Consider the following 24,362-nt stretch of genomic DNA (forward strand, 5'->3'; position numbering starts at 1 on the left):
TTGAAAATGTGAAGGCACCCACCGTGGTAATTGGCATAGTCAGTTTTTGCAAGAGTAAATCTACAGGAACTAAGCCGACGTCAAATTGAAAATGCATGCTTGTCGAGAGACAGAGAGAGAAAACGAGAGATAGAGTGAGGTTGACAGAGAGAGCGAGAGAGAGAGAGAGAGAGAGAGAGAGAGAGAGAGAGAGAGAGAGAGAGAGAGAGAGAGAGAGAGAGACAAAGAGGGGTATAGATTGATAAAGATTGTGATTAACGCACATCGGAAGAAAGGTTGTTTTGAAACGTGTAGAGCCAATCAAGGGTTAGTTCCCAGCCTCAGCCCTAGACCCAGCCTCAGCCCCAGCCGAAGATCTGCGCCCACGATTACACCCCAAATCAAGTGATTCTGGGACAGAGAGATGGAGGGATGAGAACAGGAGGGGAGGAGGAGAGTGGGAGCTGTATGTTGACAAACGATTCATTCTGGCAGTGTCAACTCTGTTTTAGAGACAGGGCACTTCACAGCACCATGTTTTTAAAACACCACAGCGTGCGGTTTAGAGGTAGGAAGGAATATATGTAGATTAGCCTGATTGGTTGTTATAGTTATTGTATCGTTTCAGTTGATTAGCACAAACCAAGTTCCCTTGGTCAATGTCAAGAATGCATCTAATATCGATTAATGCATCACTGAAGTACACAATTAGCACATGTTCTCAGCTTAGCTTTATATAACAGTAATATAACCCTCTAAAATGACCCTTTCCTTTTTCAGTCGAATGTTCGATTCAGATCATGTGTGAAGATTCAAACTGCACACTGGAATTAGGTTAGGTCTTTATCCTGAAAGTCCTCCCTGAGATGTGAGCCAAAGAGCAGGCCTAGGGGGAATGGAAAACGAGGGAGAAAGGGAGAAAAAAGTGTGTGAGAGAGAAAGAGTGAAACGAGACAAGGTGGGAAAAGAGAGAATAAATAGAGGTGGAGGACGAGGGAACAAACGTAAGAAAGGGTAAGTGTGATAGTGTGTGTGTACATGACAGGGAACGAGACAGAGAGAGAGAGAAAGAGAGAGAGACAGAGAGAGAGAGAGAGAGTTAGAGAGAGAGAGAGTTAGAGAGAGAGAGAGAGAGAGTTAGAGAGAGAAAGAGAGAGAGAGAGAGAGAGAGAGAGAGAGAGAGAGTGAGAGAGAGAATAAAGAGATGAGTAGAAGGAGGGATAAGGTTCATTAGAGGAGGTGTGCAGGAACAAAGAGTAATCTCCATTTTAACCTTACCTTTGGAGGAAGGCCACAGTGCTGCTAAGATAAAGGACTTGTGCAGCCCACAGCCATGCTCTGAATACAGATTAAACTCTGCCTTTGTTATCAGGAGACGTCAGCTAATGGTGCGCTGGTGAATATTACTCAGTTACTGTGACTGAGGAGGACATCCTTCCCCGAACTACTCTCCCTCTCTCTTTCTGTCTCTCTCAGTCTCTCTCTATCTCTCTATCTGACATACACTCTCTCTCTCTGTCTCTCTCTCACAAACTCTCTCTCTTTCTCACTCTTTCTCTCATGCTCCTCCGGTAGTTTCTCTGTCTCCTTCCATTCCTCTGTGGATCTCTCTCTCTCTCTCTCTCTCTCACTATCTATCTCCATCTCTCCTGCAAGAGGGGAAATGAGTGCTCAGGGTCTGCGGTGGTGTAAAGGGGAGTGGGTGTTTTGATAAGGACGGATATCAATCTTATGAATCTAAATTTAACGACTGGATCTGGATAGAATGTTGTCATTTATCACAGTATTCTCATCTGGGGAGGAGTATTAAAGAATGTGTGGATTCTGTTAAAAATGTCACTTCATCAATCGACAAGGAAATGGCTGCCATGCTGGATTGACTTTGAGGATAACATTAACTGTTACCATGTCCATTTATAACCTTTACCTCCCTGAACAGCACTGAGCCCAGTTTCTCGTGTGTTTGTTTGGTGTTCCTCCAGAGCAACAGCAGCAGGACGAGATAGCAGGGTAGAATGATGACAAAAGGATGGAGTGTTTTCTCTAGGAGGAAGAGGAAAGTTAGAAGAGTTCAGCATAGAGAGCAAGAAAAGGCTTGTTTTCTCCCTCTCTCTCTTCCTCTCTCTCTCTCTCTCTCTCTCTCCTTCTGGCGCTGGTGATGGATTGGCCCATCAGTTCGAAATAATTAAGGATGAGCTGTAAGCTTGTCTGACTGAATACAGAACCACGATGGAGCACAGGGTCAGTTTTTTAAAAGCAGAACTCCCCATCTATCCCTCTCTCTCCCAGCATCCACTCTTTCTTTTGGTTTCTGTCCCTGTTGTTCTCCATTTCTCTTCCTTTTCTCCTGGTGTCCCATCAAGTTGGCAGCCACACATTGCACCACTCCACTTTCCAACTGTAACGGCAGCAGTGGGCTGAGAAGTCCACTGTACTTCATACAGAACCCAGGTCGAAACTACAGAATCAATTTAGGTCACTGGGGGCCAAGAACAGGTGGAAGTGGAGGAAATGGTTGATGTGGGCGTTTGCTGCCACACGAACATACAGGAGCTGACCGGAAACTCCACAACTTTACCCAAACATGATGAAAATAATGATCAATATACAGTAATTAATGTATTTCAGATAAAAACACATTCCCTGTACGGGTGAGTAAGGATGGAGGGGCCATTAGGACCCTTGCCATCATTAGTCCTTTCATATTAAAAAGCTCCAGGGGACTCTCACATACAGTGTAATGCACGGTCAGAGCCATGTCTGACCTTATAGTCATTTCTCCCAACCTCAAACAATTATCACCTCTCATCACCTCTCTCTCTCTCTCTCTCTCTCTCTCTCTCTCTCTCTCTCTCATTATCTCTCTCATTCTCTCTCTCATTCTCTCTCATGGCTTTTTGGAAATTATAGATCAGTGAATTGTCCTTTCTTTATCTGGTAATTCATTTAGATCAGAATGGCATCTACATAAAGGCTACATGGATACATAACTGGGCTGAACAGAGTCCCAGGTTGTCATGGCAAAATGTTGTGGTTGACATCAGTGTAGAGCTCTGTTCTAAGTGTACTGTCAGGTCACAGAGTAGGGTGTTGCAAACCTTTCATGCTAGCAGTATGGAGCTTTCTTCACAGTCGGCTTCAAACATAGGTAAGATCAATCTCTGGTTGTGGTGCCTAGAGTGAGCGAGATACTGGACCCACATACAGAGTAGAGGGCAGATGGGTTTGAATAGAACTGCAGCAGTTCCAGGTCAACTGTGTCATGGTAGCTTTGCTTTAATGTCCTCTTGTTTTGTTCTGGGGCTGTGCCCTTGACTTGAGGACCAGAGGAGGACACAAACACACAGAGAGAACTGTTTGGCCTTTCCACAAACACACACATACAGATATTTCTCTCTTCCTGTCTATTTCCTTTTTAACAGACACACGCATGCATGCACACACCTGCAATAGAACCAAGACTGAACTAAATTCCTTGGGCTCTCTGAACGTTGGTCTGTTCTAGCGTACTCTGATCCATCTCCAACACAAGATATTTCATACGTTCACAGCATTTTAACCTCTGCATTTTTTACACAAGATGTGTACTTGTAAATCAGTAATGAGGTCTTACACCCCCTAGTCACAATATATTTTACATGAGACCCACACAACTGTCTCAACTTCCACCGTATGATGGAAGTGAGAAGCAGGAGAAAGAATTCCATCTACTAAACACAAACCCATTTTCTATTACATATAAATCCTTTCTGTGTGTATGTGGAGAATCCCTCTAAAATGCAATTCCAGAGTGTGTCCTCAATTTTTGTCCAATCTTTTGACAAATGGGAAAAGCTCTCCTCAATCTTTACGAAGAGATTCTGTTTACTGTAAGAGCTGTAGAATTGATTAGTGCTTTTTTCCTCATGGAAATCTGCAGATAAGATAAACGTTCTTGCACATGTTGGTAATTGACAAAATAAACATATTGAGTCCAGTAGGCGTCTTAGTACCAGTACCAGTAACTTCAAAAAGTCTAACGCACTTAAAGGTAACAAAGGTTGCAAATGAATCCATTTTGTCTTGATGGATTGATTTAACTGAAATATTTTAAATCCCATGTGTATTCACAGTTACATCAAAAGCTGTACCATGCCCCAAAAAAATTATGACACATAATCTACCCTAACATTCTTCTTTCACATGTACAAATGATTCAAACGGCAAGAAATCCATCTTGCATGTCTTGGTGATGAATGTAGGCTGTATGTCCTCTATTCACACCAACATCTGATACAATGGAGCTCTCCATCATGGCATACATCTCGTATGGAAATCGAGTTAGCCTGAAAACGCTTTGACTTTCAAACAGTGGATAACCCAACAAACACACGTTATTCAACAGACACACCTCCAACCATTAAGGCTGAAACTCAGTATTGGACTTGGAGTAATGTTTCAATTCACTGTTAATGGCTGGTTGTATTTCAGTGAAGTTGCCGTTATGATGTAGGTAGTGACCGTAATGGCTGTTATTATTGAGGGCTAGCTGTAAAGCAGCGTCAGTGTTATGTGTCGTCGCTCCTGTCGAAGTCATGCCTATATCACCGTGGTGTCAGGGCACCACTTCGAGACACCCAGAGCTAACATCCTGCTCTGTGTCTGTGTGGAGACTCTCCTCTGAGAATGACATGGGGCTTAGAGCATGTGGCATAAAGAGAAACTGCCCAGTGCGCGCATGCCTAAGGGAACATGTGTGTATGTCATCCCAGGCTTGATAAACACAAATCAAAGGTCCCATTTGGGGATGTGACCCGAGGGCTCACCGGGACTGGATCCTTTGTCTGTTTGGTCTGTTGTGTGTGGGGGAAATGAGGCCTTGATCTCTGCCTGCTTTTGCCAGGAAGACTTTCTGTGGTGTGAGTGAGAGGACAACATCACTTCAGGGTGGACCGTGTGTGTATGTGTGTTTGTTCGGGTGGGGGTATGTGACTGTGTGTGTGTGTCTGTGTGTGTGTGTGTGTTTGTTCGGGTGGGGGTATGTGACTGTGTGTGTGTGTCTGTGTGTGTATGTGTGTTTGTTCGGGTGGGGGTATGTGACTGTGTGTGTGTGTCTGTGTGTGTGTGTGTGTTTGTTCGGGTGGGGGTATGTGACTGTGTGTGTGTGTCTGTGTGTGTGTGTGTGTGTGTGTGTGTGTGTGTGTCTGTGCATGTGTGTGCATGTCTCTGTGTGAGTTGTGCATGTGTGTGTATGTTTGTGTGTGTGTGGCCCACTGTAAATGGGTTCCATGCCTTTCACAAGCTCCACAGCAGATTGTTTGATAAGGGCATAGCTATCAACAGACAGACAGGAGGAAGCTATATCCTGAGGTAAATCAGATGCAGCAGTTATGTGGGCTATTATTCAAGACTGAATAACACTGGTGGTTACTGCACTGCTGGAATACTCCAGCTCCAGACAAAATCTTCACACCTGATGTGAAATGGTGAGAGAGGTAAACTTCCTAATTCCTGCTGCTTGTTAAATAATTCAGCCACTTTTAAGAGTTTATTATCCAGTGTTGATTTACACATGTAGAGAATTGTATAGATTGTAAGAGAAATGAGAGAAGAGTCTAAAGAGTTTGGAAGCCAGGGGCTCTGTCAGGCCTGCTATGAGTCTTGGCTTGAGACACACCACACTGGGATCCGTTCCAGTCAATACTTCAAATCTATCTTTACTGTTTGGTTTCTAATTAGTGCTCAACAGACGATGCATCCAGTAGACAGCCAGAAAGGGGGGGGGGCGTAGCCCATTATTTTGCCACCTGCTTTTGTAATTTCTAGATTTTTCAGGTGAATGATTTACATTGCCGCTGCATGCCTTGAATCTGGGTCGGGTTGATCTCAGTTAAACTCTTAATAAGCCCCATTTCACGGCACACTGTGGGGAGATTAGATCTGGCAGGGCAGACGTGGGTTAGCACTGAGGCAGCAGCTCCCAGGGCTTTGCTCAGGCTTGGAAAGGTTTCAAAAAGCTGCTAGCCGGCAGGAGAGTTCTGATGCGTGGATCGAGGGAGAGAGTTCTGCAGAGTTCTGTATCGAACCCTTCCAGTCGTTTCCTCTGCAGACCCCATGTAGGTCAGACAGGATCACATCGGTGCTAGAAATATGGTAATACCTCCGACTCCATTTTGCCTTCTGACAGGCTGGGTGGAATGAATTTAAGCAATTTATGGTCGTACTTCTATCCAACTCTGTCAGATTAGCAGAAGAGTCCAGCCAGAGGGGCAGGCCAGCCAGGTGATTTGGAATTCAGGATATGAGTCGCGTTCCGGTGAGTCATGAGAGGTGATCTACAGGTAAGGGCCGGGGGAGCGAGCCAGGTGAATGTTCTACAGTCGCTGCTATATGGCTTCAGGGGACTTATTAAACTCTGAGTTGCAAAACCCTTATTCACAGAAAACCTGTGCCACAGGGAGAGGTCATTGCTATTATGGATGTCCGTAATTTGACTCGTAATAGCAAGAAGGAGAACGGAGGAAAGTGTTGGTCTGTACTTTTGGTTCCTGCTGACATCCATGAATCTAAAGAGGTATTTGGTCACACTTGAGCCACTGTTATACTGGGGGCGGGGGCGAGAGGCCACTGGGTTTACCTGGACTGTGTGGAGAACGTTCTGGTAAGGCAAACTAAACCAGAGCATCATGATTCGACAGGTAGAAAAGAAGATTTCCATCAAAAAAAAGATATATCTTATGCTGTGTTCAAACCGAACGCAGAGAACATTTTACATGAATTCACGCGAATTTTGAGGTTTTGAACTCAACCTCTTTAAAACAGAAATATGAATATATTTCAATGTTAAAAAAAAATTCAGGATGCTCAAATTCGAATGCTGAAATTCAGATCCAAATTATTCGAGCCAAAAAAAATTTGGCCAAAGAAATTGGAGCCAAAATAATTCCTCTCTCCTCAGGCCCTTCTCATCCAGATATAGCTGCAGTCAGTCATTCATGCATACATTCATACGATCAGTCATCCCATCACTGGCTGTTTATCAATCCGAAGAATGCTAAGAACGTACTTGCGTTCCTTAGAAGAACGTTCTTGCCAAGCGTCTTACGAGAATGGTCTCGCAAGACCGCGAGGACGGAGAATGATTTGAGATGCGTGTGTTCTTGCAATGACTTCTGGGAAATCAGATGCGTTCTCGTCACCATCTGATGTCACCATCCGATGCATCCGCGAAAAAGGGGCGGATCAAGAACATTTCCGGGTATTTTAAGCGTTGTTGGTGACTTGTGTTCTTTGGATTGGAACCGTACTTGGGCAATGAAAGATGACATCAAAACGAGTTCGCAAGAACACAAGAACGGAAAAAAACACGGATTGATAAACAGCCACTGCCTGGGAGAGAAGTCTGGTCTGAGACAAGCAGTTGGACCCTTCACGGAGAAGTGAGATGGTTCGATTGCATTCAGGCTCGATTGCCCGGATATAGCAATTTTTTTCAGTTTCAAATCTTTTCAGCACGATTTTGGGGGATCTGAATTTTACTGTTCGAATTTGAGCAACCTGATATTTCGAACCTTGAATTTTTGGATCTGATTTGATTTTTACATTGAAAGAAATTAATATTTCAAAATTAAGTATTCATTATGTCACTGATTTGCTTCCATATCTTTCAAGTTTGGTGTGAACCTAATGATATCCTAATGATAAAAACAACTCAAACGTAAAAAAAAGTGTGTTGGACAGAAAACTATTGTTTCTAACAACAATAAAGTCTATATGACAGCCCTTGTCTGCTCTCTTGATGAGAAAATGGGTTTAATGTGTCTTGATCGGGCCAGAAGCAAATCTTCTTCTCAGTTGTCTGGTAAAACTGAGTGTGTGTGTGTTGGGGGGGGGGGGGCACTCAATCTATCAAGTCAACTCTCATTAAACCCAGTTTTATATACATTTACATTTATTCATTGAGCAGACGCTTTTATCCAAAGCGACTTCCAAGAGAGAGCTTTACAAAGTGCATAGGTCACTGATAATAACAACAAGATTTTGCCCCCAAAACATTGCGGGTAGCCAAAACATGAAGCACATATTGTTAACAACCAAAAATAAGTGCCAAAGGGAAAATCATAGGAGCATGTAGTTAAGCAAGTTACAATTAAACAACATGAATCGCTATAAGTGCAAGTGTACCTGTAGAAAAGTAAGCAACAGTAAAAAATAAGATAAAATAAAATATTTTGCAGCAAGTACAACAGTTTATATACATTGTATTTTAATTTTAAACAAAAATCCAGTTGAATGCAGGTGTCAAAAAACTTCAACTACTATTTTGGATATTGCCATTTTTTCCATAGCACTGCAAAGGTCAACAGTATATTGATAACATCCATCTACACTGTGGTTTTACAGTAATCATGACAGGCTTCCTTGTGACATAATCATGTGTATATACTGCCCCTGTGTGGTTGTGTGGAGAAACTCCACTATAACATCAGTAAATCAGTGAATTGGAATTGATCGATTCATCCAGTTGTGATTCTATAAAGAACTTTAATTATACTATACATTTATATATAGTATTTAAATGTAGGTATTCATGAAAGAATGTTTTACTTTTGGTGTCTCCCCATGCCCAGGAATGTTGTCAGTTTTACTCCTGCTGTTCCTTTCACTGGAGACTTATGTTGAAGGAGCAATCTATAGTTCCCATTCTCCCAATGGACACCCAAGCACTGTTGTGGTTGTGTAGTTCCCATCCTTTCAAGGGACACCCAGGCACTGTTGTGGTTGGGTAGTTCCCATACTTTCAAGGGACATCCAGGCATTGTTGTGGTAGACTTGTTCTCATTCCCTCAAAGGATGCCCATGCACTGGAGTGTTTTTCTAGTTCCAATCCTGCGAAGGGCCCCTGCTGTAGGAGCAGCCAGGCTTCATTAACTCTCCTTAACGGCCACAGTAGAAGCACGTGTAGCGCCCCAGTCTGCTCTGTAAGCCACGCGTATCCTCAGAGCCGGGTGTCCAAACAGGGAGGAAGGGGGTTCTTAGGTGTATGTGTTCACTGGGGCAAAACAGCCTGATATCTGGCGTCCTGGGATTTGGGGCCCTTAAACAAAAAAGTGTATGGGGCCCATTGATTGGCATATTATTCTTTTTTTTATAATGGGGGGGGGGGCGAACCAATCGCAGGGCCCTAAACAAATGTTTCGTTTGTTTATTGGGTTGGGCCAGCCCTGACGAGGACAAAGGTCTTTTGGAGGCCAGAAAACATAGTAATGTTTGCTACTAGTACAACTCATGGCGAGAGTCTCTCAGGTTTCACATGGCTGTGTTGGTTCTTTGTATCGACTGCTGCACTCTCCCAACATGAACTCGAAAGACAACACAAGGTTAGGGCTTCACTGTATTGATCTTACTGTAACGCCTGACTGACTTCATCTTAGAAGTTTGTGGAGATGTTTTCTCCAGGTCTGTTGCAACCGTGACTACGAGTGCCAACTCCTGAGAGATGGAGAAGGTCAGTGAGGAGTTATACACCGATTTGCTTCTCTTCCCAGCATCAGCTCAAGGACATCTCTGTTCTCAGAGGAAGAGCGTCTGGAGTTCATAAAACCACATGATGGTCGTGTGCTATGAGTCAAGCTTAGAACAATGGGCCTGTTTAAAAAATAAGATCTGGTCGTTTAGTCAAAAGAAATCCTCTGTGTCTTCCGTGAAGACCGTTTTGTCATCTTTTCCTCATGGCTGAAAATGCCGCTGCACATATTTGTATCATTGCAATACATATAATTTACATTTAGCAGATGCTCTTATCCAGAGCGACTTATAATAAGTACATGGACATTCCCTCAAGGCAAGTAGGGTGAAGTGCCTTACCCAAGAACACAACGTTATTTTACACGACCGGGAATCAAACAGGCAACCTTCAGATTACTAGCCCAATTGCCTAACCGCTAAGCCACCTGACTCCCCAATACATGCAGTGTTTCATCAATGAAACATTTTAAGTTTGTTGTAAATCTCAGTGAATATTTTGGAGTAAACAGTGAATAAATAATGTGTGTCAGGTCCATTCTTGTGTGAAAGGTTGCATCATGCATGACCAGCATATTGTCCTTACTGTGTACATGGGAGCCACTGTCACATGACCCTGGTTCTTCTTCATTTTACGGAAGAAGAAGAATTAATTATTGCTCTGTGTGCTTTGCAGCTAAGTTATTCTTGTGGGAATGGAATACGTCACACATAATGAGGAAGGAATAAGAAATAATGAGTCAGATATCTGATAATGATACAGAATGTTATCTGGCAAAACTTGTGTTTTTCAAGATAGATTCTGTTGATCTATTTAAGATAATGTTGAAAATGAGCCTGATGCCAAATCTCCACATGCAAAATCAAAGAGTCGACAGTTACTTAAAGGGTTAGAAACCGACTGAGATGGCACAGCAATAACAGCTGACCGGGCAACCAGCCAGGCAGGGTATTAAAAGACGACCCTCTGTCTGTGGTTCTCCTGGGCTAAACAGGAGATCCAATGAAGCCGCTGGGATCTCCACTTAAAAGCTAATTAGGCCCCTCCTCTCCTTAAGGAGTCTCTTGCCCACTGTCCTCCTCGTTGCCTGGCGACCAACCAGGCACTCCAAATACGCTCTCTCTTGACCAATTTTACACTGTCAGGGTAGGCTGCTTCAAATCCTTTCTCCAGGGTTAATTGCCCTTCACTTAAGCAAGAATAAGCAGACCAAACTGGCAGTTGACATATATAGCACTGGTTTATAAATTGTGTTCTCTGGGTCTTCTTTTGGCAACCAAGCTCCACCGTTCTGATCGAATGGTTCAATGCATCCTTGAAGATGATCCAAAGAATAACACATGAGGTTTTGAGTTCGATTTCAACCTTCGGTTTCTGTATATGCATTAACTAGTCATTTACTGATTGTTCAATCATTGTTAATGAATGCTGTTAAATATCTGAATTGTTTATAAATAGCTAATGAAGCATAATTAATTCAGTGTTAGCCTACCACAGGCCAATTCATAAAAATATGAGATTGAGCAGATGATTTAACACAAAATAGATCGACTAAGCATAAATCCATAATGAACGTCTAGAAAAGCCCAGAGATTAAGATGCATTAGTCAACATGACAAGATTCTTCTGAAGATTCACTTCTTGAATCACTGTAACATCGCCCTTCATTGTTAGCAAAGTTAAGCTACAGTGGGATCCTACTAAAGTTGGGATCCACCTGTAGCTAAGATTTTTTAAGACCACCTCTTCTGTCCACCTCCTGCTCTGCACGATCCACTAGCTCTAGTTCATTGAGATCATGTTTGCGGTGATATTGTTGCATTAAATATTCCCCCATCCCACTAATATTTTTTTCATAATCAGAAACGGTGTAGTTTAGCTATTTCATATACTTTTTGTGCAGAAGTAAAGTTAGCAGATGGTTATTTGTCGGAAATTTATCAACACCAGGATTTAAGCATTTATCCCTGCGTTAGCCTCAGATCAGAGGGGGTAAAAATAAAAAGATTGTTTGAAGTTTGGTTACAGTTACTCTTTAAATAGGGAAATCATTTGATTCAGTAATATGTTCAGTAGCCTGGTTCCCCATTTTGGACACGCCTACATTTCATATTTATTAGGTATATGTGATTGTTGTTGTTACTAACAAGTAGGCTACACCGCGGGAGAGAATCTTGAACATTTCATTCGTTAATGCTTAAATAAATTAGATTGTTACATGTATAGCTAATTGGTTAGTCAGGCATGGTGACACAGCAGCCGTTTAGTGGATATTACTTAGGCACTCGTTTATTTATTCTTGACCGCAGTTACAGTTAGGGTTGCAACCTTCAATACAGAAAAATAAGTGACGCCTGCCGCAGCTGGAGAGCGGGGATTGATACATGGATATTATAAAAAATATCTGCTTTTGAAATCAGTGTGAACAGATGCACTCAGTCTCTCTATCACAACTCAAGTGGTCATACACATCTATGACGAAAATTAAACATAGGCCAACAAAGTTTGACAGTGAGACCACAAAAAATAGGCTTTTGGAGCAACTCGTGAGATGTGAACCATATTTTATTAACTTATTAAATTAACAGATCCATAACTTATTAACTTAAAATTAAAGAAATACTTTGATACTCAAACAGGTATATTGGGAAAAAATATATATAGTGCAGGAGACTTGCAAAGGCTCTTCCATGAACATCATGAACATGATAACATCAGTGGACCAGAAGAAGTGTGCAGTATTGGAGCATGTCAAGCCTACTTCATTTTACAAGTGTCCTTCTTATTACGCGGGGGGGTATCTCGAGCTCCAGATATTCTCCGCCATGAGACCCTCCCTCCTCTGACTCTGATTGGCCGTGACCCTGAAACAAACATATCAAACCAACGATGGCAGCGAGTATTACCCAATCAGGAGTAGAATAGGACGAGTCTTCATGTGGATGGGATGATTTGCATGGGATGCTGCGTTGAAGACAACTCTGAAAATACGGGACAAAACCCGTTCCGTATTGATTCAAAACGGGACGCGCTATTTTATTCTCAACTACGGGACGATTCCGTATTTTAAGGGACGAGTGGAAAGTCGAACTCCCGATTTCTACCTTGCCAAGTGTTTAGAACTGTTTGTATACCTCACTTTCACAATTTCACCACTTAAATTGTCTTTCTCGTTCAATTAGGATAAATCCTGCATTCTGATTTACAAGTTCCTTTTCCTGGGTTCGAATATCATGGATCGCGAGAGCTGCGGCATGAATGGCAGAGGTGGGGATAACAGCGTTAGCGAATCTGTCTCACGACCCTCTCTCAGGATTTTAACTTTGGAAGATTTGGAATCTTTCACGGAGGAGGATGATTTGGATCCAGACTCATTTGGCGACAACGCAGAACTAGATGGACAGAACGAGGTCATGGAGCAAGAGGATCAAGACCGACTCTTCAATTTTTGGCAGGATGTTGGTAGAGGGCATGCCATCGATATACCTCAAGGTAAGAAGTATTTTGATATAGCCCAGCTTTTCAGCGTGCAAATAGTTGGCTCACAATGGCATCGGTTTGTGTTAATCTTCTTTCTGTACATTCCCTCTACGAACAATTAGGCAAGTATATCAGATTCGCTGAAAGAAAGTTTTAGCTAAAAACCTGAGAAGTTGGATTAGATAGGGTATCATATCGTGTAGGCCTATGTAAGGTTAAGTATCCTATTTTGTGTTTTTAGCAACATTCTGTTCGTTTTAAATTGTGTGTGCGCTAAACTTTTGAACTTGATCTGAATACAAGTGCACTAATAGCAGGTTGCAGTAGGAATCTTACTTCCTGTCATTTCTACAGATATGGCCCAGCCAATCCAGCAGCTTACCACTGACATGGAAACCACACCTGTAAGGGAGAAGGTCCCCTTCACACTCGTCACCCATGAGAAGGTAGGCCAGCTCTTAGGTTCATGTGTCCTACCTTATGTGTCTCAGCATTTATGGTGTGTGCTTTAAAAAATATATTATTATTTATTTATTTATTTATTTAGCAGATGGCTTTATCCAAGGCGACTTACAGATACTAGGGTGTGGGAACTATGCATCAGCTGCACAGTCACTTACAACTACGTCTCACCTGAAAGACGGAACACGAGGAGGTTAAGTGACTTTCTCAGTCACACAATGAGTCAGTGGCGGAGATGGGTTTCTTAAACCACTGGACCACACAGCCTCCTATTTATTTCCATGGCAACTATGCACTGACCCAGTTGGTTCACATAATGTGCAACATTAGAGTCTCAGGAACTTAGATTCAGCCATTCAGTCAGGATACGTGACAATTTAGGACAGTTTTTGCTCCCTTACAAAATATAAGAGGTGCATAACTAGCCTGCCTACTACTAATCACCACAATCTGACACAATACAAATGTTAAAATCTGACCACTCATCTAGAGGTCAGATTTTAATATTGTAAACATTGTCTTACTCTGTCAGTATACAGTATCTTCTCATGTTATTGAGTTGTCTCAGATTGCTGACAGGACGCCTCGAAACGTCTAAAAAGGATTGTTTTCCATAGAATTTTATAGATTTCTACAATATTGTGTGAAATAATTAGGCAATCAAGTGTTTTTACAACATACAACAAACTTGCCTAAATTAATATGTTGCCTGTTAACTGTCCATTGCTCTTTTGAGAAAATTGACAACAAGACTAGCTGAAGCATCTATGCAGTGTGTCAGCAAACTACAGTATTGTTACATCACTTATCTACCGATTTGCCTATGCATTTCCTCAGCGTGACAATGTACCGTATGAAAAGCGTGTCTACCAGAAGGCCTTCTGGGCATGTGTCACCATGCAGAACGATACGTACGAGCAGAGCATCTGTGCTGGCTTCATGAAGCTCATGAGATATATCTGCCAACATAATACTCTAGGTGAGTGAGTGTAGGGGACCTGCTCTCAACCCTGCAAGTTGTTGGCTTCTAGTCATGGCTGTTACTGATGCTTTAGAACAGCCATTCAATACCCCGGTCCTGGATGTTTTGATGCTTCCCTCTTCCAACACAACAGATTCAAATGAAAGGGGTCGTTATCAAGCTCAGCAGAAGCCTGATAACAACCCATTCATTTGAATCAGGTGTGTCGGATGAGGGAAGCATCAAAACACACAGGGCGGGAGGTCCCGACTAGTGACTAACCCCTTGTTGGATCTGCACTGTCTGACAGGGAGTTACCTGGGTATGACCGTGCCAATAGTGACAGTGGTGCGGACAGACGACACTCGGACCGCGCTGTCCAGAGTTGTAACAGTGGCGTACCACCTGCCCTGTCATCACCAGCACCAGCCCCCTATGCCTGCTGACCCTGACATCACCATAGAGACGTGGCCTGCCACTGTGGCGTACGCCAGGTAGTGACAGTTTGTCTCCCATGCGCTCATGCATGCACTGATGCGGTTGAGGCTGTTTGTCCAGTTGTCTCTTTACGGATCCTGTGTCTCTCTGCACCTCTCCTCACAGGTCTTTCAGTGGTCCGACCAGCGAGAGCTCCATCCTGAGGGAGATCAATGCCTTCTCTGAGGTCCTGGACCCTCTGGAGGTTTCTGTGAGTGATTCTTTCATCGTGGCTGGATACACCAGCCTGGCTGCGACCCACAGACACAACGAAGTCTGGTTATTGGAGCGCCTCTGAAGCAGGGAGGATCAGTTCACCACACAAACAACTTGGGTGCGTGCCGTATGTTTTAGGTGCAAGGCCAATATTACAGCACAATGACTACTTTTGCATATATATTACTAGTTTACATACATTTATTCAGCTCTTTTATCCAAACTGACATACATACTGGAAAACGATGTACTTACGGTCCTTGAAAATCTGCTGTACTTATTCGTATTACACATGCAGACTGTTCATCCTCACTCACTGGATTAATCCTGATGATATGAATGGAGAGAAAAAAAGTCACCTTCTCAGCCAAACACCATCTTAACACAAACACACATCATTTAATTGTTTGGCAGTGCATGTAGCCACTGTTGAAGGCAGCAATATTCAGGTACGCAGGTTAATTCATTCATGTGAATTGCTAGATGATTATCATTTTTGAGACAAAAAGAGCCTTACACAATCTGTGCAATCTGTTCATATTTCTATCATGTCTTTGTACCAACTTGATAAACACCATTTGTAAATTTCAGTGCCTGTGTGATTGCCAGAATGCAGTTTCTGGACAAATTCCAGGATTTACATATTAAGTAAAAAATAACACTGTAAATGTTTGTGAAAGATATGACTTGTAATCAATCATAATGGTCTGTTTTATAGGTGTCATACTCGTATTGTGTGATGATTTCATGTCTGTTAGAAGGCTTCCGTTATAGTAATATAAAATACATGCTTTTATCTATATCCATACACTTGTGACCTGAATAATTATATTAATTATATATTGTATTATTTTAGCTACAACTCAGAGTGTTGTCTCTTAGGAATAGTTTAAGCTGGAAAATGATGACAAATTAAAAATAAAATAAAAACTGAACATGGTCACGATAAATGGTACCTAAGCACAGACTTTTGGAGTTATGGGTACAGTACAGCCAGAGAATGTCTAATATAGTAGCCTATATATCTAATACCTTAAACGCTTAAAGGCTCTGGTACAGCCAAGTTCTTCCTCTTTGGTAGGCAGAAGTGAAAACTCTGATCTTTATGACTAAGCTTCTTTTTTTTTTACACAGTTTTGCTTCACCCAAGCAAAAATAGCATAGTATACGTGTATTTGTCCTGTGTTTATATTTTCATTAAAGCAAATGGTGGGAAAAAGAAACCAGTGACCTATCGAAAACTGTCGCACTAAAATATGGCGTATTTTACGCCATACCTGGTTACGCCATACCTGTAACCAGGGCAACCAGGTTGCAGACTCGCATCTCTGCTCAGACCGTCCTGTGCTGAAACACTTTTTTTGATTGAAAGGTAGTCTAGGTTGATTAAGCTTAGTGGTAAAGACTACAACGTGTCACGAAATATTTGCTTATTTTCCGAGACTACTTCACAAAAAGATGCGATAGTTTGTTATATGCTAGGTAGCTAGTAAGTACAGGTTGTTGCCAACAGTGCTGGCATTTGTTTTCCACCAGATGGTACTGTAGCAAATAGATTGAATCCAGAAATGTTGGCATGCATGATACAGATTCTATAATAATAGTTGCACATGATTCATGTGTACCTAGTAGGCTTGTATTGTATTTATGTAAATGAAACAAGTAAATGGATTGTCGCACCTGAAGATTTGGCGATCTATTAACTATTTACCAAAAAATATGTAAGGATTATTTTCTAACAAGGATTTGCATTCAAAATCATAACTTCAATGGGCTATGCTTTGAGGCATTTAGGGCATAAGGAAATGAAGTCCATTATCGATAAGGAACAGCTTGAGAAACTTATTTGAGAAGTCGTATATGATTGGTTCTGAGAAGTCGGATGTAAAGGTTCAACAGCAGCACTGCGTTTTTAAAATGGCGGAAGAACCAACCAGAGAATGGAGCGATGAACAGCTCAAAAGTGATGATCTAAACAAAAAAGATGTCATTAAATTCATTCAGGACAATGCAGCCCACTCGGTATGTTTTATACTTGAACCATGCAGACAATGGCGTGTAAGCGCACACTGAAATGTCATAGTTAACTTGAAACTGCATGGAACGCATGGTGGCTATAGCTAGCACTAGCTAGCTGCCACTCCGCATTGATGGGCTATTGCCAATTTATTATAGCTAGCTAACATACGAGACAGTGAAACATAATATGGCAAATGCATGTCATAATTTCTAACGTTTGAGAGAAAGGCTGTGCACGCTAGAATAGTTTTTCAGATTTGAGCTGATACACATATTTAAAGGTTGCCATCTTTACAAAATGGCCTAATGTCATTTTCTAAACATTCTACCAGATGTGACATTTAGGTTTGACACTTCACCTTTCTTACAGTTTCTCGCTGAACACAAGTTGATGGGAAATATCAAGAATGTTGCAAAAACGGCAAAGAAAGAACAGCTGATAAATGCCTACAATGACCTGTTTGCAAGCAAAGTAAGTGAACTCTTACCTGTTTTGAATGGACGTAATACAACAGCTGATGAATGTCACTGAAACTTTTACTTGTTATGAACAGCGGTTTGTAGGCACAGAACCCATAGAGGAAGTAATGGAGCAGGTTAGAACTGTGAAGATTGAAGACAAACCTAAAGAGACAGAGGTTATCGATGAGGTACAGTTGTACATAAATACTTGCAGAAAGACATGGCACAATTAATATGTACCCAAGCAAACATGAAGAAGTGTTCAAAATTAATTGAAAAATTACCCTCCTGTATACCTAATTTTGATGATTTTATGATAACCTTGAATCATTGGATTTTTCAGGGTCCTCCCAAATTTAAAAAGGCTGTGTTGAAAAAAGGAGACAAGACAAACTTTCCAAAGAAGGGCGATACTGTGAGCTGTTGGTACACAGGTTCCCTGGAGGACGGCACTGTGTTCGACACCAACATTCCTGCAAGTATGGACCCCTTCCCTTTCATTCATGCTCTTGTCTTGAGGATATCGTTGATCTCCAAAGTTTTCAGTATGAACAGAATTTAAGCAACTTTCGCCTCCTGTCTCCACTTTCCTGAAGCTGCCAGAAAGAAGAAGCAAAGCAAGCCCTTAAGCTTTAAGGTTGGCTTGGGCAGAGTAATCAGAGGAGTAAGTCATTACTATACACCCACCCCCTTTGCATTTTAATGAATGTGTATGTAAGTTACTGATTACTAAAATATTTCTGACAAACCTTGTTTCCATAGTGGGATGAAGGAGTTCTCACGATGAGCAAGGGTGAAACGGCAAAACTGGAGATTGAGGCAGAGTGGGCCTATGGACGGAAGGGTCTTCCAGACTCCAAGTATCCTTTGTTACATTTATGGCAGTGTATTGTTCTATGAGTGCTGAAACGCCTCAAATCATGTTACAACAGGTTATTTGGCCTTGGTCAAGTAACCTCTCAAAGTTAAGTGAAAAACCTTTTTTTCCCACTGTAATTTTCATATTCTTCTCCTTAACCCACCCTTACACCAGAATCCCACCGAATGCAAATCTGATTTTCGAGGTTGAACTGGTGTCCGTAGATTAACGGCAGAATCGTCTCCAGCATGCACTATTCCCTAAGGAGGGGGAAAACACGGTAGTCACTAGACGGCCATGCTCGGAGGGAAATAAGTGGCTTTACGGTCTTAAAACGTTTTCAAGCAACTGCGTGTTCCGTTTCATTTAGTTGTATTGGTTGCCATGTTTCTGCTTTATCCACACTCGTCATAATGAGGAATCTGGTAAAGAATTAACCGATTGGCAGCTAGTTAGCGTCGGAAGTGAGTTGCCAGTCTTCTGTCCCTCCCAGCGTGGCCTACTAAGAGATGACCGGGCAGCACTGTACAGATGGGGCATCCTGAGTAAATAAGCAGAGGAATACCTGTTTCGTTCCTGCGTTTTGTTTTTGTTTCATTTGCATGTATGTTGTGAAAATAAATAAACTGATTTTGGGAACAAAATTGAAATGTAAATGTGTTTTTTAACCAGTGCTAGTAATATACTGTGTGCGTGTAATCAAATGAAATACCAGCCATGTTTACATTTCTAGTGTTGATAAAAAAAATAAAGGCAGGGTAGGCAAGTTGCGCAAAGCTAGCTACAGGGTTCCCACGGGGTCTTACAAATTCTGAACTGAAATTGAAGGCCTAAAAACATTTCAAAATGTTTTCATCCGAGGTCTTACATTTCATTTAGTCAAGTCTAAAAAAGGTTTTACCCTCGTTCATTTCCAGAAATGCTGGCAGCAGAAAGTTATTTACGAAGTAGTAAGAGTCCAGGGTTCGAATTACGGGGGGGGGGGGGCTTCACCCTCCTGATTAAGACTTGTACCCCCTCCCCCCAAAAAGAGGTAAAAACAACAGGTTGGGGGGTCGATACATTTATATATCGTTCTTACCTATAATTGTAAATATTACTTTACACCCTGGAGAAGATGATCCACACTGATTATCATTGTATAATGTGCACTGTTTCAAACCAAACTAAAGGTAATCTTCCTGAGACTTACAAGCGTTTTTTTGCGGAGAGCAGACTATTAATGAAACTGAAGGTGAAGTCCCACATCTCACATGACCACAATGTAACTTTTAAGTTAAAATAAACAATTTAAATATTGGATTTGAAACTCAACATATGACTAAAACTGACAAAGGGTAGGTTTATTTTTGACTCCTGGTTGAGCTTTTCTTGGTGGGAATGGGTACCTGGAAAGACAGTTAGGAGAGGGGATCTGGACTGTCAGGGAGTGCGCTGCAGTTACAGGGATCTGGGCCCACGGATGTTTGGCACTACGCTCTGTGTTGGTTTTGAACCCAGGTTGTGGTGTGGGCTCTTGCTCTCAACCCACTACACTACGGGGTCCCCCTACCCCTTAATGACTGGTCTTGTTTATTACTGTATTGTAATACCCACAGATGTCTTAAGGATTCATTAATTTTACAAATCGAACCTTTATATAATGGTTGCTATCAAGCCGTTAAGTTACTTTTGGGCAAATATGACAAATGCTTCTCAACAACATTGCCTACCCTGCCTTTAAGACATGAGACCAAAAAGGGCTAAGACTAGCCTGCCCTGTGAATTAGAGAATCACTGGCTTTTTGCACGGGGGTTCCCCACTCTAGAATGTTGTAACATTACCCATAAAAGCCTTCTAGATCACCATTGTATAAACTCACATGTATTTTGCAGGACACTCAACATTTAGTCATCAATCGCAGAAACAAAAGCTACCTTTTTACCAAACCAATTTTATTCTGTACAGAAGGATAACATTTAGCTTGGTTAAAACAAAAAGGGATGTGATGGAAGTTTAGGAGTTGGCATTGGGTCCCTTCTTCTTGCCGAAGGTGGGCACCACGTTGACGAAGCGTCTGTTGTACTGGATGCGACGCTTGGCACGGCCAGTCTTCTTCTTCTTCTTCTCCTGTTTGTCGACCTGGAAAACAAACAACATGTTTAAGTATTTTGGACATCATCTTTAGAGCGGTGACAAACATCTGCTTATTTCCATTTGTTCCAATTAACACACTGTCGGTGACAAATTACCGTATTTACATGTTACAAATGGCAAATTCCATGTCTGTCAAATTGTAGAATTGTAATTAGCAGGGCCTAATGTGCACATGAGGTGATTCTACTGACCTTGGGTGTCTGTCCCCTTACTTTTCCGGCACGGGCCAGGGAGCCGTGGACCTTACCTGGTGGAAAAAACGTAAAAATGGGAGGTTAAAACACCCTCTTTTTCCATAGAACATTTTTATTCAGTGAGATGAAAGCAAATAATTAGCCCAATATCCCCATTTACAGATTGTAGTTCTGCTAGATTTAAACGGCTGAAGAAATTAGTTGAATTTCCACAGATAGCTGTATACTAACCTCCCAACAGTCTGCCGGCCACCTCTAGAGTACAGAGCTCAGAGATGCCACAGGCAGCCAGGGAGAGATCATCCTCCAGGGGAGAGCCAGCCAGCAGCAGCACCTGCTCCTCCACCAGCAGACCTTCCAAAGCCTGGACATGAGCCTGAAACATCATAATGACTGATTAGAAAGGCCTCGAGGACACTATGGTTAAGTAAATTAGTGCTACAGGTGAATTGATGTATTCTTACCTTGATGTCTTTGACAGTCTCCTGGCCAGTCACCTCAAGGGTGTGAGTACTCTGGGCACGTAGAAAGAGCTGCATTTTCAGGCTGGAAGAAACGGCGTTTGTGGAAATCAATGAATACCCCAGTGGGAAAACCACGTGCGTATGTCAGCTAACAAGATTTAGGGTTAAGTTAATGGGTTCACAAACAGCTTTAGTAACCAAGCAAAAAATTAAAAGTATGACATTTCATCACATTTTTTGTTGTCAAGATACACAACTAGCTGGCTAGCTCATTACGTTGCTAAAAGTACAAGCCAATGGGACCTTGTTCCGGAATTATTCTCTACATGCTAGTGAAATTTGATGCAACTATATAATCTGCATCTAGTCATTTAGACATTTTAAAACATCACAAGGCTATCAGACAAGAGTGAATATGGTCAACTGATGTAGGAAGGAAACGTAGGGGCAGGCGTGAAAGGACCAAGTTATGTTGGCGGAAAGGAAGCTAGTTAGCTAGCTAGCCACATGGGGCATGCGTTTTTGGTAATTTACTGATAAAAACTGACAAAACACATGGCTCCCATACAAACTAATGTCAACTTTGATAGTTACATGTTAACGAATATTGTTAACACTAAATTCGCTGTCATGAAGGGGTTATAAATGTGCTATTTTGATTAAATTTACAAAGGCCTCACCTCGTTTGATGCTAGTCGTTCAACACTAGGCAAAAAAGGACTTTCGGACCGTCGATAATGCGCATGTGCACGTTTACGTAAAACGGGAAGAGCTACGCAGCAGCTGTAGCCACTCCCGTTCATAAACGAACCCGATCAAACTGTAGCGATTGTGTCGGTCCAAGATTCAATTAATTTTGAACGCTGTATTTTTACACACCAACGCTTATTCACGCTCACCATTGTTGCAATTTAAACTGAAACTAAATATACACTAAAATTGTCAGATGAAAGTGCAACTATCTGAATGGGATATATCTTCCATGTTTGTTTTTCACACGATAAACTTTTAATTCCATTTTAAGAAGTCCTTCAGTAATAAAACACAGTCAAAATAGGATATCAATCTCTTTATTATGAAACTGGGTCAAAATTAAAAAAGGATCTGAATTTCATTTGTTGCAGGAAACAAAATAACCTTGAAATCTTAAAACACTTAGGAAAGCAGAGAAGGGGCTATGGATCAGAGATGTACCGCTGCATCCATACAAATCTACATCTTCACCAAACAAAACTAACTTCCGCAAAAAAAGAAAGGACAGATCAAACTAAATCATCCAATCTATAAACAATTATTTTTCACTTCAACAGAATGAGAATAAATCTGAAGTCTGCAACAACACATGCGTTAACAACACAAACATTGGCCAGCCTATGGTGGCAGTTATGAAGGTATGAAAGGTACTGAAATAATAAAATGACATTGATCAGAAGAAGACGGGAGTCTGAAGTAGTTTGCACTGGGGTAGAAAGGATGCTTCCTCTGTGAATCTCTCAGCATGAAGGCTGGGTTCATCATGTAGGGGGAGGTGGATAGTACTGGTTATACTGGGCATACTGGTTGTACTGCCCCCAGGAATTCTGACCCCAGTTGTTGTACTGTTGCTGGAAGGAGGAAACAAAAATAGGATGAGTTAAATATGTATCAAGGTAATTTATCAATAAATATGTGTGTCAACCCATTGGGGATCTCCCTCATTGCATAAGGTTGTGAAATCTGTCCCTGTGCTGTGACGTTCACACTGTCTTTCCCCATCTGATGTTACCAGGTCCAGGACACACCATGTCTTTTTGACCTCAAAGGAGATGCAACCCAAGTCCCCAGACGTGTCCAGAAACTCACCTGGTACCAGTTGTAGTTGTAGGCAGAGTTGTCTTGCATCATGGCCCCTGAGCCTGAGTTCTCATCCAGACGTTGCCTTTTGGACTCGGGCTCCTGGGAGCTGCAGGTGGTTAAACATGTTTGTGTCAATGATTAACGTTTAGCAAAAACACTGGGAACATTTGTTGTTTTTGAACCTTCAAATTGTCCAAACCCACAGAGATCAGTTTAGCTGTATACAGGGGTTTAAGTGAAAACATATCCTGAGCCTGAACGCTTTTTAGTCTTCTGCTAGTATTCTACACAGGGTGAGCAGTGGCTAAGAAGTTGTGAATGACAAGTCATGTTCTGCAATACATGTGCAGATTGTGCCCAAACTAAGTCGCAGACACAGTCACGTCATAGACAACGGTGTGTCAGCTGTAATAGTTGCTCCCGGCAATGTCGTGGTAAGTTTGAGTGCACAGGCAGTGGCTCTATGACATAATGAGCAAGCACTTTCTTACCACTGCTGGCTTTTAGTAGCTTCCTCAAGCAAAACGTGCAAAAAAAAGCACCAAGCTCTCTCAGTTTCTTGCACCAACTGCCAAAAGGCTCGCCTTCTCGACCTTCTTCTATCCATGCCCAGCGCCATTTATTTTGGAGTCTTATCTATGGGTAGGATCTCATCCCCAGGCTTCATGAATTTACGCTCCATGCTTTCACCTACAACGCTAACGTGACGCATGGATCTCATTCACACTGTGTTGCCAGGACCCGCCCTCCTCTGCTATTGATAGGCTTGTAACGTTAGTTATAGCTGTGTTTCTCTCATATGATTGGTAGGGGAAATCAATTGAATCGAAAATATTAAACCTCATCCACGTTCCTAATTTGGATTTTTTTTCTCATGGCCGCACGCTGGACATCCAAACGGTGCCGCAATACTTGAAGCCCCGTGTATACATACCCATTCTCTGCTTTCCTCTTAGTTGAGTCATGTTCTTTCTGAAGCTTCTGGTGTTCTTCATACGCAATCACTAGCCTGTGAAAGAATATCAAATCAGGACAGATTAGAAGAGCAAACGTATTTTGCCTATTGCATGGGGGTGCGTTTCCAAAAAGTATCACTTGAACTACATATTAGGGAAGGTGCCACCAAATATATGGTTTAGATAAGCACCTTTGCATTCATGGATTACGGTTTCATCAATTCAATGGGGACTCACAAATCAATCTCGCTGCCAAAGTCTTCCAGGAACTCAACCTTGCGCTGAGAGAAAGTGAGGCGAGACTCCAGGGGCAGTGAGCTGCTCAGGGCCCGGTCGAAGCAGGCCAGGATCTCTG

The 24,362-nt window shown here is 42.0% G+C and overlaps 4 protein-coding genes and 1 long non-coding RNA gene across 7 annotated transcripts in view; 2 read left to right on the plus strand and 3 right to left on the minus strand.

Annotated features, from left to right (window-relative positions):
* Positions 1–11,980: 11,980 nt before the first annotated feature.
* Positions 11,981–17,707, minus strand: LOC146287358 (uncharacterized). 3 transcript variants are annotated; one of them, XR_014758506.1, is made up of 4 exons: positions 17,588–17,707; positions 15,336–15,407; positions 14,706–15,115; positions 11,981–12,348 (listed from the first exon to the last, which is right to left on the minus strand). It is a non-coding gene; the product is annotated as an uncharacterized LOC146287358 (long non-coding RNA). The 3 variants fall into 3 exon arrangements; XR_014758504.1 differs by lacking the exon at positions 11,981–12,348 and having other exon boundaries at positions 14,399–15,115; XR_014758505.1 differs by lacking the exons at positions 11,981–12,348; positions 17,588–17,707 and adding an exon at positions 16,113–16,244 and having other exon boundaries at positions 14,399–15,115.
* Positions 12,442–16,104, plus strand: LOC146287359 (heme-binding protein 1-like). Its single transcript, XM_084700520.1, has 5 exons — positions 12,442–12,976; positions 13,319–13,410; positions 14,264–14,405; positions 14,698–14,881; positions 14,991–16,104. Exons 1-5 carry the CDS (start codon positions 12,718–12,720, stop codon positions 15,160–15,162), a joined length of 849 nt encoding a protein of 282 aa, XP_084556646.1. The 5' UTR covers positions 12,442–12,717; the 3' UTR covers positions 15,163–16,104.
* On the plus strand, positions 16,506–19,064 carry fkbp3 (FKBP prolyl isomerase 3). The gene is made up of 7 exons (XM_084700521.1): positions 16,506–17,102; positions 17,470–17,571; positions 17,654–17,749; positions 17,905–18,040; positions 18,158–18,225; positions 18,324–18,421; positions 18,595–19,064. The coding sequence occupies exons 1-7, from the start codon at positions 16,941–16,943 to the stop codon at positions 18,647–18,649; spliced, it is 717 nt and encodes a 238-aa protein (XP_084556647.1). The 5' UTR covers positions 16,506–16,940; the 3' UTR covers positions 18,650–19,064.
* Positions 19,065–20,334: 1,270 nt separating this feature from the next.
* On the minus strand, positions 20,335–22,034 carry faua (FAU ubiquitin like and ribosomal protein S30 fusion a). Its single transcript, XM_084700685.1, has 5 exons — positions 21,896–22,034; positions 21,216–21,297; positions 20,983–21,127; positions 20,749–20,804; positions 20,335–20,542 (listed from the first exon to the last, which is right to left on the minus strand). Exons 2-5 carry the CDS (start codon positions 21,288–21,290, stop codon positions 20,417–20,419), a joined length of 402 nt encoding a protein of 133 aa, XP_084556811.1. The 5' UTR covers positions 21,291–21,297; positions 21,896–22,034; the 3' UTR covers positions 20,335–20,416.
* Positions 22,035–22,269: 235 nt separating this feature from the next.
* prpf39 (PRP39 pre-mRNA processing factor 39 homolog (yeast)) overlaps positions 22,270–24,362 on the minus strand; it is a 7,724-nt gene continuing 5,631 nt past the window's right edge. The window contains exons 11-14 of the mRNA XM_084700507.1: positions 24,245–24,362; positions 23,986–24,060; positions 23,058–23,157; positions 22,270–22,819 (exon numbers count right to left, since the gene is read on the minus strand). The exon at positions 24,245–24,362 is cut by the window's right edge and continues 67 nt beyond it. Of these exons, the coding sequence (XP_084556633.1) occupies positions 22,730–22,819; positions 23,058–23,157; positions 23,986–24,060; positions 24,245–24,362 (383 nt within the window). The 3' untranslated portion in view covers positions 22,270–22,729. The remainder of the gene's footprint in view (positions 22,820–23,057; positions 23,158–23,985; positions 24,061–24,244) is intronic.

Source organism: Hypomesus nipponensis, chromosome 6, assembly GCF_054491055.1.
Source record: "Hypomesus nipponensis isolate SF chromosome 6, ASM5449105v1, whole genome shotgun sequence".
NCBI classification, from domain to species: Eukaryota; Metazoa; Chordata; class Actinopteri; order Osmeriformes; family Osmeridae; genus Hypomesus; species Hypomesus nipponensis.